Consider the following 15132-nt stretch of genomic DNA (forward strand, 5'->3'; position numbering starts at 1 on the left):
AAGTCCCCAAACAACCTGGCTCAAGGGCTTCTAAATTCCACAACACTAATATTTAAAGAGAATGCACTAGTCATAGCAAATAACCTTTTTCAACAATATAAGAGATGACTTTACACGTGGACATCACCAAATGGTCAATACTGAAATCAAAGTGATTACATTCTTTGTAGCCAAAGATGGAGAAGCTGTATACTGTCAGCAAAAACAAGACCAGCAGCTGACTGTAGCTCAGATCATCAACTTCTCATAGCAAAATTCAGGCTTAAACTAAAAAAAAAAAAAAAAAAAAAACTGGAAAAACAATAGGACAACCAGGTATGACTTAAATCCCATATGAATTCACGACAGAGGTAATGAACAGATTCAAGGGACTAGATCGAGTTAACAGTATGCCTAAAGAACTAAGCACAGTACAGGAGGTGACAAACAAAACCACTGTAAAGAAAAAGAAAAGCAAGAAGGCAAAGTGGTTATCTGAGGAGGCTTTACAAATAGCAGAAGAACGAAGAGAAGCGAAAAGCAAGGGAGAGACGGAAAAGTACATCCAATTAAATGCAGAGTTCCAAAATACAGCTGCAACAGTCAAGAAGGCTGTCTTCAATGAACAGTGCTTAATAATCGAAGAAACAACAAAAGGGGGAAGACTAGTGGTCTCTTCAAGAACACTGGAAACATCAAGGGAATACTCCGCCCAAAAATGGGCACAATAAAGGATAAAAATGGTAGAGACCTAGTAGATGCTGAAGAGATCAAGAAGAGATGGAATGAATACATGGAAGAACTGTATAAAAAAGATCTTAATGAACCAGATTACTGTGATGGTGTGGTTAGTCATCCAGAGCCAGACATTCTGGACTGCAAAGTCAAGCTGGCCTTAAGAAGCACTGCTCTTAATAAAGCTGCTGTTAATGAAATTCCAGCAGAACCATTCAAATCCCTAAAGGATGATGCCATCAAGGTTTGAAAATTCAACATTCAAAAAATAAAGATCATGGCATCTGGTCCCATCATTTCATTGCAAATAGATGGGGAAACAGTGGAAATAGTGACAGACCTTATTTTCTCAGGCTCCAAAATCACTGCAGATGGTGACTGCAGCCATGAAATTAAAAGATGCTTGCTCCTTGGAAGAAAAGCTATGACAAACCTAGACAGCATATTAAAAAGCAGAGACATTACTAACAAAGGTCCTTCTAGTCAAAGCTATGGTTTTTCCAGTAGTTATATATGGATGTGAGAGTTGGGCCATAAAGAAGACTGAGTGCTGAAGAATTGATGCTTTTGAACTGTGGTGTTGGAGAAGAGTCTTGAGAGGCCCTTGGACTGCAAGGAGATCCAACCAGTCCATCCTAAAGGAAATCAGTCCTGAATATTCATTGAAAGGACTGATGCTGAGGCTTCAATACTTTGGCCACCTGATAGGAAGAGCTACCTTATAAGAAGAGACCCTGATGCTAGGAAAGATTGAAGGCAGGAGGAGAAGGGGACGACAGAGGATGAGATGGTTGGATGGCATCACCGACTCAATGGTCATGAGTTTGCGCAAGCTCCAGGAGGTGGTGAAGGACACGTACTCTTGGTGTGCTGCAGGCCGTGGGGTCACAAAGAGTCAGACACAACTGAGCAACTGAACAATAATAGCAACGTTTTAAGCTTTTGTTTTCTTTCTATGGTGAGAAAGCATGCTTACCTTGTTCAGGTAAGTTACTCAATCTCTGATGCCCTATAAATGAGGAAAAAGAATCTACGTCTCATTTGTTGTTGTTCAGTCCCTCAGTATCTCTCGGAGTCTACCCAGGTTCATGTTCATCGCTTCAGTGATGCTGTCCAGCCATTTCATCCTCTGACACCCTCTTCTCCTGCTACCCTCAATCTTTCCCAGCATCAGGGACTTGTCCAATGAATCGTCTGTGCACATCCGATGACCAAAATACTGGGGCTTCAGTTTGAGCATCAGTTCTTCCAGTTCGGAGTTGATCTCCCTTAAAATTGACTGGTTTGATCTCCTTGCTGTCCAAGGGACTCTCAGAAGTCTTCTCTAGCACCACAGTTCAAAGGCATGAATTCTCTGACATTCTGCCTTCTTTAACAGTCCAGCTCTCACAACCGTACATGACCACTGGGAAAACCATAGTGGACTTTTGTCTCTGCTTTTCAACACACCATCTATGTTTGTCATTGCTTTCCTGCCAAGAAGCAAGCATCTTCTGATTTCATGGCTGCAGTCACTGTCCACAGTGATTTTGGAGCCCAAGAAAAGGAAATCTGTCACTACTTCCAACTCTTCCCCTTCTATGTGCCATGCAGTAATGGGGCCAGATGCCATGATTTTAGTTTTCTTGACAGTTTTAAGCCAGCTCTTTCACCTTCCTCCTTCACCCTCATCAAGAGGTTCTTTAGTTCCCGCTTCGCTTTCTGCCGTTAGAGTGGTATCATCTGCATATCTGAGGTGGTTGTTGTTTCTCCCACCTATCTTGATTCCAGCTGGTAACTCATCCAGGCTGGCATTTCGCATGATGTGCTCAGTGTATAGGTTAAACAAGCAGGGTGACAGCAGACAGCCCTGTCACACTGCTTTCTCGGTCTTGAATGAATCAGTTGTCCCATGCAAGGTTCTGTTTCTTCTTGACACGCATACAGGTTTCTCAGGAGACAGGTAACATGGTCTGGTGTTCCCATCTAAGAGCTTTCGACAGTTTGTATGATCCACACAGTCAGAGACTTGAGCATTGTCAATGAGACAGAGATAGATATTTTTCTCTATAATCCAGTGAATGTTGGCAATCTGATCTCTAGTTCTTCTTCCTTCTCTAAACCCAGCTTAGATACCTGGAAGTTCTTGGTTTGAATAATGCTGAAGCCTAGCATGCAAGATTATAAGCATGATCTTACTAGCATGGAAGATGAGTACAATTGTCTGATGGTTAGAGCATTCTTTAGTACTACCCCATCTGGGTCTTCCAGATTTGCTGACATAATAAATACAAAACCTGATCAGTTTAGTTCAGTTTAGTTACTCAGTCATGTCCCACTCTTTGCAACCCTATGGACTGCAGCACACAAGGCTTCCCTGTCCATCACCAACTCCCAGAGTTTGCTCAGACTCATGCACATCAAGTCAGTAATGCCATCCAACCATCTCATCCTCTGTTGTCCCCTTCTTCTCCTGCCTTCAGTCTTTCCCAGCATCAGGGTCTTTTCTAATGAGTAAGTTCTTCGTATCGCCTGGCCAAAGTATTCCAGCTTCAGCATTGGTCATCAGATGCCATGATATATATTAGTTTTTGAGCCTACATCTCATAGGCTGTTATAAAACTGGGTAAAATACAGAGAAAAGAAACTAACACAGCTCCTAGAATGATACGCCACTGGTAATACATACTTGAAAAACCATTCTCCAAATTTAAAACAGAGAACAGTCAGGTAGATAGTTCTGAATACCAACTTTTATTGGTACTCTAAGAAGTCTTTCATAGTTATTTTTAGAAATAGAAATGAAATTAACAAGACATTACTTCTGACTCTGGGGGACCTTCCATCGGCACCAGGATTAAGCCCACTCAGCAGCAGTAGAAAGGCCTTCGGTCTGGGCACAGCCACCCGGGCCTCACCTCACCACCTGGTACCTGGGACAGTCACACCAGTACCCCAGGCTCAGGCTGGCCTTCTGAGAACCCCTCTCTTCCGACCATACCCAACTCAAGCCCTACCTGCAGATTCTATCACCCCAATTTTTAATGGGGCTCCTGGACTGCTCTGCTCTGTGGGGACCATAGCGTCTGCTCCCTGGAAGCTTCTTAAATGCCCGGAAGAGCACTGGACTATTTTAAACACTTATTTCAACAATCTCAAAACACACATTCATGGAGTAAACTCAAGACAGTTTCTAACCCATACATTAAGAAACATGTACTATCACCAAACAAACAAACTCAGATGCCAAAACTCTTCCTAATTATGAAAGGACAAAAGATACATATAAATAAAAAATTACCTTGTTTGCTAATAAAGCTGATGAACTCCTGAATTTCTATGAACGTCTGTACAGACTGCAATTTGGTGAGTCTACTTCTGTGTAAGAGGACATCAATACTGGAATAGTTCTGGAAAAGTTATTTAGCATTGGTTACAGGTCACTGTACTGCTTCAGATTTTAACACAGTCTAAACATGAAACAGCAACCACCCTATAAACAGATCAGTTACACGGGATGTCTCTGAGTGGTCACAGGAGCAATTAAATGGTCTAATTTATTTTTAAATTTTGGTTTTCAATTACATTTTTGTTCAACAAAATCAATAAGAGCAATACAATCAGGGGCTGCTGCCTCCATTCCCCACCAATTCTTAAAAGTCACAATATCCTATAATATAGAACTGCCAACTATAGAAGCCAACCTGTCTCCTTCCATAAACTTCCTCGAGTGGACTGCTACTCAACCTCAAACATGTTTAAAAACTAGAATAAAGACAGTGAATGTCTATGTTCGGCAACAACAAACATTCAGGGACTCTACACAAGATGCATCTTTAACAACGTAACGGCCAACCTCAGAGGCAGGACAGACCCTAGCTGGTGGGGCCGCACGACCCTCCTGCACGACCACCTCCCACCCAGATGCCTGGGGGTGGGGCCTGCTCCCAGGTACTCGTCCAGGGAGAGAAAGAAAACCCCAAGGGAAAACAAAAGGAACTTTCTAAATCAGAAACAGCCACTAAAAGGCCCCAGGCCGTTGGCTGGTGTGCAGGGAATCAGAGGGAAGTGGCCAGCGAGCTGCCCACGTCGACCCAAGCTCACAGGAATAGCGCACCGCCGGCGGGCGCGCCCAGGTTACCTGCATGAACATCTGGATGCAGTTCTGGATGTAATACTTGGCCCTGTCAATGTCATCCTGCAGGAGGTAGAGGAGACTCAGCTCCTGGCTGTAGCGGAGCTCGAGCAGGGCCTTCCGCAGCTCGGAGGTCAGTGCCTCGTCCACAAAGGTCAGCAGTGCCTGGTCGCCCTCCCCGCGCAGGAGCAGCTTCAGCTTGCTGCGCACCATGTATGGCAGGCAGGTCTCCTGCAGAGCAAGAATGGATGTGACATGCCGAGATGGCATCGCCACGCATCTGTGGTGTCACTTCACAGGTTCAAATGATGGCGCTTAATGTTTCAAACCTAAGGCCACGATCTTTAAAGCAAGTTCATCTACAATTGCTTATTTTATAACCACAAAACATACAGGAACATGTTCTATGGAAAACGGGAACTACTTGTAGCTGAAAGAGAACCGGATGTGCAGTACCAAGTGAGGACCTGAAGGCCGGGTGAGGGCAGCGGTGCAGATGGGTGCCAGGCCGGCCCAGTGAGGCCTCTGTGCGGTGCAGACACAACAGGAAGCACTCTCCCTATGGTCACACCAGGGAGGCTAACATTCCTCTGTAAAGGCATCTGGTTGTTTTGAAAGCATTAGCTAAGAGCACAGTGAGTGAGTTAAAATCGCTCAGTCATGTCCGACTCTTTACGACCCCATGGACTATACAGTCCATGGAATTCTCCAGGCTAGAATACTGGAGTAGGTAGCCTTTCCCTTCTCCAGGGAATCTTCCCAGCCCAGGGATCCAACCCAGGTCTCCTGCATTGCAGGCAGATTCTTTACCAACTGAGCTATGAGGGAAGCACAGTGGTTTAACAATATTATGGAGTTTGGGGGAGTCAAGTTATATAAACACTCTAATGCTTTACAACCACTTTCCTGTTTCTGAAAAGTTTTAAACACCTTCATTAATGAGAGAGCACTTGACCATCGAGGACATCTACTTGGATGACCTCACAGATGGCCCCGCACCTGATAGAAGGGCTCGCTCCACATCTTGCTCAGGTCCAGGGTGCCCTCGCCATCAGCGCTAGCCGTGGAGCAGTACTCCAGCGACTTCCACTCGGCCAGCTGGTTGTAGCAGTCAAGGGATGCGAGTTCCCAGAAGTCCTTCTCAGCTTCCGTGGGCTCTCCATCTGCCCACTCTTGTGTGTTGAGGGCCTGTGAAGATTATTTTACCAAACTGGATACAGGTAACATTCACACTAAGAATAATCACTGTCAGATTTATGACAAGTAGAGAAAAAAGGGAAAAGAGAGTTAACTTGAGGGAACCTAACAGTCAAATGAATATTAAAAATCCCAGCTAGGACAGAACCACTTCTTTGGGGAACTTAACTATAAAGTCAATTAATAAGCTGAAAACTGAAAACGGCCCCTAATTTGATGTAAATACTGTAGATTCTTCACTACTTGGAAAGTTCTTAGAATGAAAATTAGGAAACAGGACATTTATAGAAGACTGCAGAGGGTTTCACCATGTAGACGTCTCGCACAGGCCAAAGGCCCTCAACTGCAGTGTGTACCTGCCACACACCCACACTCAGCCACGGGCAACTCCAACACAAGACGTGCAAAACTGGACTTCCCCAAACCAGCCCTCACCCACCTTTTTATAAGTTTTACTTCCAGAGTGGAAACAATCGACTCAAACAGAAACTATATTACAATACCAGATACTGAAATGACATCTTACAATTTCATACTAACTTGGTAAAAAATACTTTCTCTTTGATTCAGTATTTTCTTAAAAAGAGTAAGAATCAGAACAGTAACTAGTTCACGTTCAGTTATTATGAAACCATTTTCTGGTAGTAATCTTTGTGCAAAAGTTAAGGAATACAGCTGAATATCTGAAGGTCTAAATTCTAAAGCTGACAGTGTTTCCATCCAGAGAACAGAAGTGGTAAAGCAACTGACACACTCGCTGGAGATCAGCTCTACCTCGTTATATAGCCTGGCAGCTTCAGAATAGTCACTTCTTGCTTCTGCTAACAGCGCGTCCTGAGTGATCTGCTTTGTTCCAATCTCACTGCTGAAAATACCACGGAGGATGTCATACTCCCCGATCGACCTGTACAGTCTATGAAACAGATCAAAAAAAAAAAAGAGGACAAATCAGTGAATGCCCTAATATTTTTCAAGTCTTTCTTGAAATGACATTAAATCAAGATGCCACAATTATAATAACTAAAAAAGATGTCATATTGTTTTGTTAAAACATAAAATCTTAAGAATTTTGAAGTTACCATTAAGTTTTATTACTTGAGCCATAGAGAAGGCAGAAATTATTCCAAAGTGCATGCATGTGTGCTCAGTCACCTCAGCTGGTCTGACTTCTTGTGACCCCGTGGACTGTAGCCTGCCAGGCTTCTCTGTCCATGGGATTCTCCAGGCACGAATACTGGAGTGGGCTGCCACGCCCTCCCCTCCAGGGGACCTTCCTGGCCCAGGAATCTATGTCTTCTCTCATGTCTCCTGCATTGGTAGGCGGCTTCTTTGCCACTAACCACTAGTGGCACTTTGCCAAGAGCATCCCCTTGGGAAGCCCATTCTAAAGTGCACTCAATGTAAAAGCTGAAAATATCCTAGCTTTACAATGCACAAGTTGACTCATTAAATGAGACTGTTCTATGTCACGCCATCACTGAAACACTTATCTGTGGGGACCTTTCTGGAATCTGGAATGTGGTCCAAAACCCAGAAGTAGGTAAACTAGTTCTGGTCCTACAGATGCCATGTACTCCACATTCAACGGCTGTCTCAATGTTACTGAGAGTTTCAACTTTGATGTCAACACAAATTTGTGGGCCCATCAGCCAAGCCTCCCGCTTGAAGACAGGCTCAGGTGTCTACAAGTCCATTCCCTCCTCCCTGGAGACTTCTTCCTGTCTTCAGTGTCTCCACACAAGGTGTCACGACCATCCATGCCCACAGAGGACACGACGGGGTGGGAACAGCCTGTGGGCAGAGCAGCAGCCCCAGCACGTCGTCCCCCAGGGGATGGGTCACACCCGGACTGTGAGGCTCCTCGGCAGCGACACAGCTCCTACTGCTCACTTCTCGCTGGTACAGGGACAGGAGTGACTACACAACAGTGACACTCTTTTATGCTTTTCCCAGAACCTGGAATATCTTAAAACCAGTGCTTCAGGAAAAGTGCAAATCCAGTCTCACCCTAATCCAGTGCCCTCAGAATCCAGTGCCTGAGAATTAGGCACTGGGTTTCTCATGATAAACCTCAGGTAAGAGAAGACTCAAACAGGATTGTGTGTTGCCCAAATAAAGTAACTGTGTTAGATGCATCGCTTTGGCCACAGCAGGGTCGGGGCCCAGAGCTTACTTGGCAAGTTCCATCCACCTGCTGACGTCGGGGGGCAGGCCAGGCCTCCCCCGCGCACGCTTGGCAGGCGGCTCCTGGGGTGCCAGTCGCAACAGCGCCTCCTCCAGCAAGCAGATAGCCCCGGGCTGCTGCAGGCCCGCCAGGCCGGCCCCACTGACCAGAGCCGGGTTGAGGCTCAGCAGGTCAGCGTGTTGGCAGCTGATCTCCTGGCAAGACACAGATACGCAGTCCTTCAGTGAGAGGGTCTCCAACCAGGAGCACCTCGTTTTACCAAAAACACTAAGTTCTGGCGTTAGCAGTCACAGGAGAGAGACATGGAGCACTTCACACACAGTCTCAGACCAAGTCTGCACCTGGATCCCTCCCATGCGGCTCCCCCAGTTCCGGGCCCGAAGGCAAGCTTCAGGGCGATATGTTACCTATCGAAACCTCCTTACACAGCAGTGGACAAAACTGCAAAACTAGAAATCCAGATATAAAAAAATCACTGTAGGATACAACGTGAAGAGAAACTTACTCTGAAACACTGGCTGATGCAATATAATTTCTCAAGCCTTGTCTTTGGTATTGCCAGGAGAAAATCAATGAAAGAATTCTACATGTAAATTATAAACCAATAAAAAGTAGGGTACATAAAAAGAAACTGTATTAACAGTTTCATGCTGCATGGAAAAGAACAAAGTAGGCATAATAAATACTTCAACTCAAGGAATTATTACCCAGTTTGCAAACCACAGCTACTGATAAATAGCATTAAAGAACAAAATTTTTAAACTACTCCAAGGACGTAACTAATTACAAAAATACTGACATGAATCCAGATGATTTTCTATTAGGGGCTTTGTAATTATCCATGTTTCGAGTATAAAGAAAGTATTTCTTAATCCCCTAATAAGTATGCTTAGTGGTTACAAAAGTACATCTACACTAGTCCTCTGGTCGAACTGCATTGCTTTGGAAACCTTCTCTGACACCTGTGTCCCCCGTGTCTGCAATGGTGCACAGCACCCCCCACCCCCCAGCAAGGCGTGGCCCGCTGATCTGCCCATCAGGCCCTGCACCCCACCCACTTCTGCATCATGTGCCATGCCCTCGTGACCTTCCACCTCTGCCTGCCCCCCGCCTGCCCCCACCGAGTGTAGTTCTGTGTCCCCTTTGCCTGGTCCCCACCCGGTGCACAGGTAGGCACGTACTCCGTCAATGTCCCCAAAGGTGACAGCAGGGCTGGGTGCCACGTGACATGCAGGTGTGACCAGAACCCTGCAGGGACGAGCTGACACAGTCAGAGCAACTTTGTATTAAGTTGGATCTCAGATTATTCTGTCATATATAAATTTTAAAAAAAATACAAATTAGTTGGGGCTTCCCTGGTGGCTTAGTGGTAAAGAATCTGCCTATCAAGGCAGGAGACACAGGTTCAATCCCTGCTCTGGAAAATTCCACATCGCGTGGAGAAACTAAGCCCAGGTGCCAAACTACCAAGTCTGTGCTCTAGAGCCCGGGACCCAGGACTACTGAAGCCCGTGTCCTAGAGCCTGAGCTACACAACAAGAGAAGCCATGGCAATGAGAAGCCCGTGCACCACAACAAAGAGTGGGCCCCGCACCCCCTGCCAACACAACTAGAGAAGGGCCCACACAGCAAGGAAGACCCAGCACAGCCAAAAAGAATAAGTAAGCTGCCCTGAGCCACCTGGGAGGAGGTGGCCCCACCAGAGTCCAGCTGCTGTGTTAAACCCATACTGCAACTGGGAAACCAGCAGAGCCACTGGGACACGGGCGTGCCGACAGCCTCACCTGGATGCAGGACACGAAGGGCGGGAAGAAGGAGAAGCTGGTGTCCAGAAAGCGCGTGAAGTCCTGCAGGAGCTTCTGGGCGGCGCCCCGCCCCTCAGCCACTGTCCTGCGCTCGCCCGACTCCCTCAGGATCCCCAAGCACAGGCTGCCGAAGAGCTGCCTCGCGACGAGCGGGTCTCTCTGTAAGACATTCCCGAGTGGGACAGGTGCACTGACTTGCCCATGCGTCAGAGCCCGGCCTGAAACATCAAGCGCTGCCGCCGGTCGCCACGCTGGGCAACGTCACTGGAGGACTGTGCCCACCAATAAAGCTGGGAAGGGACGTGGGGCTGTACGCTATTTTGCAAATTCCTATCACTTTATAAATAGTTAGATTAGTAAAAAGCTTATAAAGCAGTAATGGGCTACACAGACGTAACCTATTATTATGATCAATATTGGGCTTTCCCAATGGTTCAGCTGGTAAAGAAAGTGCCTGCGATGCAGGAGACCTGGGTTCAAGCCCTGGGTTGGGAAGATTCCCTGGAAAAGGGAAAGGCTACCCACTCCAGTATTCTGGCTTGGAGAATTCCATGGACTGTATAGTCCATGGGGTCACAAGGAGTCAGACACAACTGAGCGACTTTCACTTATCACTTATGATCAATATTAGTACTGCAAACTTAAGTACAGTAAAAATATGAGGCATCAAGTTTCAGTACCTAATTATGTACTATATGACACAGTATAAAGATTTTTAAAATTACTTCATTAAAGTCAAAGGAATCTTAACCAGACTTTTGAGGGATAAATATCCCGTTTATCTCAGAGCACTCAGCTACAGAACCTCACTCACTCCTGAAGCTCGTGGTCACCCTAACGACGCAGAGGAGTATTTCAGTCCTCGGTGCATGGGAATTTTGGAGGAGGATGCTGATACCACTGACCTTCCCTATCACCCCCACAAGAGGGTTTTGTATAATCAATGATTTAAGTGGTGAAGCTACTTACATACTATTTCATTCCCACCAACATCACTGGTGAGAAAAAGAGTGCGGTGTGACTAGCACACAGAGACACTGGGCCCAGAGCAAAGTGCTGGATGGGACCCCATGGCGGGGTCCCCGGGAGCCAGGACTTGGGATGAGGCTCAGCACTGAGGCCCGTGTTGGGGACAGGTCACCCCTGCTCCCACATGAGGCAACGGCCCCAGGGCATGTGCCAGCCCCGCACTGACCTGGGCCACAGCCTGCAGCGGGGTGATCAGGCTGCTGTGTGGAATCTGGATGTCAGGAAGGTCTCCACGGCGGTAACTTCTGTACAAGACGACCTGAGCCTCGTGCTTCATTTTCAACTCACTCTTGATCTCCTACGATCATCAGCAATACAGGAAGGTTACAACTTTCATCTAAAGAGTAGTGCTTGGGTGATGAAAGCATCCTCACCCACCACTGACAAAAGTGAATCAAGGTCAATTCTATCCAAGATGCTCTAGTCACTACACTTATCAAGGTGGCAGACAGTGAGCCCAAAACCAGTGTCAGATGTGCAATGGGAAGATTATTTAAAGATCTGTTACAAAGAAATCTGAGTTTCTCTGAAATTAGAGAACTTGATTTAAAACTTTTTCAACCCACAAATGAGAAGATTATATTTCTTTGTCACTCTCAAGACAAACCTTGGCTACAGAGCCCACTGGCCCCAGCTGGCCCTACTCTCTGCAGCTGTTCCCCCTTCGGGCCCCATTCCCCCAGCGGGTACCAGTTCCAATGGCAAGGGGCCGTTCCCTCTGTGGGGCCAGGTTCCCCCTGCGGGCCCTGTTCCCCTCACAGGGCACTCCCTCACATGCGTACATCCTGGCTAACCCCTGAGGCGGCCCAGCTTCTCCATCTGCTACATGCTGCTCTGCAGCTGCAAGAGCAGAGGGGACCCCCAAATGCCTCTGCTGAGAGTGGTGACGACACCCAGCAAGGCCACCCCAGGTCCCAGGCCACACCCCATCCATTCCCTGAGACCCTCAGCGATCAGCCGAGTGCCTCTATCCCACCCCCGCCCTGTCCCCTCAAGAAGCCCAGGCAGGACTCAGGCTTAATGAGGAGGCTGGAGCGAAGGACCCTAGGCTGGGTGGGGCCGGCCCTCGGCCTGCAGTGCTGTGGTTACAGAGATATAGGGAAGTCCAATCTTTCCACAGAAGACAGTGGAACCTTTTGACCATTTCACACGCAGACTTGGAAGTGAAGTGCCTGAGGATTTAAACTGAGTCACAGTGGAAACAGGATTCTCACCCACAGTCTAGTCCTAGAACAGCCTGTCGACATCTCTGATCTGTATCTCACACTGACTCTAGGGCTGAACAACTTCTGCTGTTACTTCCACATTGGGAGAAACATTCAACCATCCATTCATGCCACACGTGTGTCTGCAGTAGGCAGCTCGGGACTGGCCACGCTCCTCACCCAGCTCCCCACCAGCCTCCAGGAGCACAGCCCCTCGGTTTGTTTGCCCTCAGCCACGGCGTCAGGGCTCTGGCCTCAAGGCTGCGGGGACTGCAGCTGGGAGACGTGACCCCAGGGCACTGGGGGCGGGGGGTCTGGTCTCCACCTCATGCAGAAAGCCTGTCTGTCCAGAGAACAGCACCCCCCACTCCCCAGCAGAGCAGCGGGCTCAGGGGACGCCTGGAGGGGGGATCGCATGGGCCATCTCTGCGATCTGGCCTAGGCCAGCCAGGAAGACATCTCCTGGGCACACATCCTGTGACAGAAATACCTATTTCCGACCAAATTCCAGAAATGGGTACAAACCTTTTCTCGCTTTTGCTCCACAACACCTTTCCTGCCATAAATCAAACTCAGCTTTTCTTGGTCCTTTAGAAATCGTCTGCGTAATCGCAGTATTTCTGCACGATTATCTGCAGCTGAAGAACAGACAGCAGGTTGGTTATGCGCGGCTGATGTCGTCCCCTCCTCCCCAGAATTGCTGACATGAAATGAGGCATCTGCTCGTCTCCATCTCCTACTCCCCGCCGCTCTATTTCCAAAACAACCTAAGCCTGTGAAGCGCAGTTTTGGAAGCTGGAGAACTGAGGCTGCATGGAGGAAGCAGGCAGGGCTCGGACAGCTTGGAGAAAGAGAGGGCTTGGAAATGCGAGGCTGAGGCTGGAGGTGCGGGGCCACATGGCTGGAGCAGAGCCCCCGCAGCCGGGAACACTGGGGAACCCAGCGCTGCCCCAGCACCAGGCCTGGACGTGCAGGCGGGAGCGGGGAGACCTGGCCTTGGAGGGGGACCACCCAGTACAAAACGGGGGCCTCCCCGTCTGGTGAGGCCAGTCAGCACACCCAGTGTGCAGCCACCACTCCCAACGCCAGTTACTGCCTGCCTGGACACAGCAAAAGCCGAAAATCAGCTGACGTTTGAGCAAAGCTTCAAGTAAGAAAAATAGGAACCAAAGCAACAGGGGGGAGAAAATGTTGAAAGCAGACCATCTAGGAAAAAAATTTGTTAAATGACCCTTTATCACAAGAGCAAAAATAGGTCCTGTAACAGGGCATGGAAGGGACTTTCCAAGAGCACAGAAGCTCGTGGGAACTAGAGACTGGACATCGTCACGCACACGCACAGTCAGAAGGTATCGCTGTGCCCAGAGCCGAGCAGAGATGGTAAGAAGGGAAAATTGGAAGGGTAATCCCTCGGGTCTGACAGTCAAGGTGGAATTCCTACAAGAGAAAACTGACGTTTGGAAATTATCAGCAAAATCACCCACGGGAGAAAAGGGAAGCCGTTTCCTAATGAGAAAGAACACGTATATATGTACATACATGCAGGTGGATCACTGTGCCACACAGGAGAAATCAACACAACTCTACTGCAACCAAAAAGGAAACGGAGGCCACTGATGCCCATGAACAGTGACCGCACGAGAAAGGAGAGAAGCCCGACGTGAGCCAAGCCGCAGCAAGACCTGTTCAGGACGTCGGTGACAGTGTGGAGAGAGGGGGTGGGCAAGGGAGAAAGTGACCAAGACCCCAAAGAAAGGGGGCCACAGTAACGCCAACTGGAGCTATGGAAGCAACACTGACGAGCTGGATGTGAAGACGAGGCTGGCCGGGGAAGGGGGCCCGGGGATGGGGCTGGGGGCTTCTCTTGAGTCTGGGGGGCATCTGGCCGGGGCTCCTCCCGGAGCACACCCCCAACCCCGGTGAGCCGAATGTCTGCATCCCCATTCCTGCCCTCAGGCCTGCCCTGACCCTCCCAGCCCCCGAACCTAAACTCTCTCTGACTCAGCTTCCCCATCCTGCTAGTACCATGGCCTCTAGACCCCTGGGAGCCCTGAGTGAGGGGCCAAGCCAGTTCAGGCAACCGCTTTCTGGACTCCAAACCAGGCTCCCACGTGGTGCTGGGCTCCACACAGGCTACCCGGACTCAGGAACAGTCATGAGTTTGTGGAGGCAGGCGTTTCAACACTTTTACCTTGTGCTCCGTCGTCCACCTCATCCTCAAGGAGTCCCAGCCTTTTCTTCCCAAATTCAGGCCCCACGGGCTTCAGGGGCGTCCCCCGGGGCCTCTCGGGCCTCTTGTGGGCAAACAGCAGGGACGCAGACGAGGCCTCGGCGGTGGGGGCCAGGCTGCCGCCCAGAGGGTCGGTGCTGCCCGCCGTCAGCCAGTGGGAGAGCACTCTTCCCCCTGCAAACACAAACGATGCGCGGGTCACAGCAGCGCCGCTCGGCCAGCGCCTCGGCCAGGACCTGCTGCTCGAGAGCAGGGCAGCCCACAGTTACCAGGGTGGGCCATGTCCCAAGGAGGCCCGGCAGCCGGACCTCCTGTCCTTGTGGGCACGAGGGAGACCACCACATGCTCGTCAGGATGACACAGCATCTACATGCCACTAAGGTCTGTGATTTCTAACATCAGTTTCTAAAGGTCCCACGGTAATTGGCCAAGTTAGTCCTATTTCCACAACAGACTATGAAAAAATTACATAAGGGAAAAACACTGAAGTATTTCCATAAAAACGACTTGGGGATTTTACTCTACAACTGATACTCTGATGATCAAAGGAAACAGCTGAACCGTTTGAGAAAGAGCAGTTTAATCAACTACGAACACAGTAAGTGAATCTGGTTTAGCTCTGCTTTGCTTCTGAGACAAGCGTTTTTAAATGG

At 48.6% G+C, this 15132-nt stretch overlaps 1 protein-coding gene across 2 annotated transcripts in view; it reads right to left on the reverse strand.

Moving 5' to 3' along the window:
• PRKDC (protein kinase, DNA-activated, catalytic subunit) overlaps positions 1–15132 on the reverse strand; it is a 132323-nt gene that overhangs the window by 32995 nt on the left and 84196 nt on the right. For both annotated transcript variants that reach the window (XM_061438711.1, XM_061438710.1), the window contains exons 59-67: positions 14441–14653; positions 12775–12887; positions 11211–11342; positions 9995–10174; positions 8199–8404; positions 6800–6938; positions 5828–6016; positions 4835–5059; positions 3995–4103 (exon numbers count right to left, since the gene is read on the reverse strand). In XM_061438711.1, coding sequence (XP_061294695.1) covers positions 3995–4103; positions 4835–5059; positions 5828–6016; positions 6800–6938; positions 8199–8404; positions 9995–10174; positions 11211–11342; positions 12775–12887; positions 14441–14653 — 1506 coding nt within the window. The remainder of the gene's footprint in view (positions 1–3994; positions 4104–4834; positions 5060–5827; positions 6017–6799; positions 6939–8198; positions 8405–9994; positions 10175–11210; positions 11343–12774; positions 12888–14440; positions 14654–15132) is intronic.

The sequence above is a fragment of the Bos javanicus genome, chromosome 14 (genome assembly GCF_032452875.1).
Source record: "Bos javanicus breed banteng chromosome 14, ARS-OSU_banteng_1.0, whole genome shotgun sequence".
NCBI lineage: Eukaryota > Metazoa > Chordata > Mammalia > Artiodactyla > Bovidae > Bos > Bos javanicus.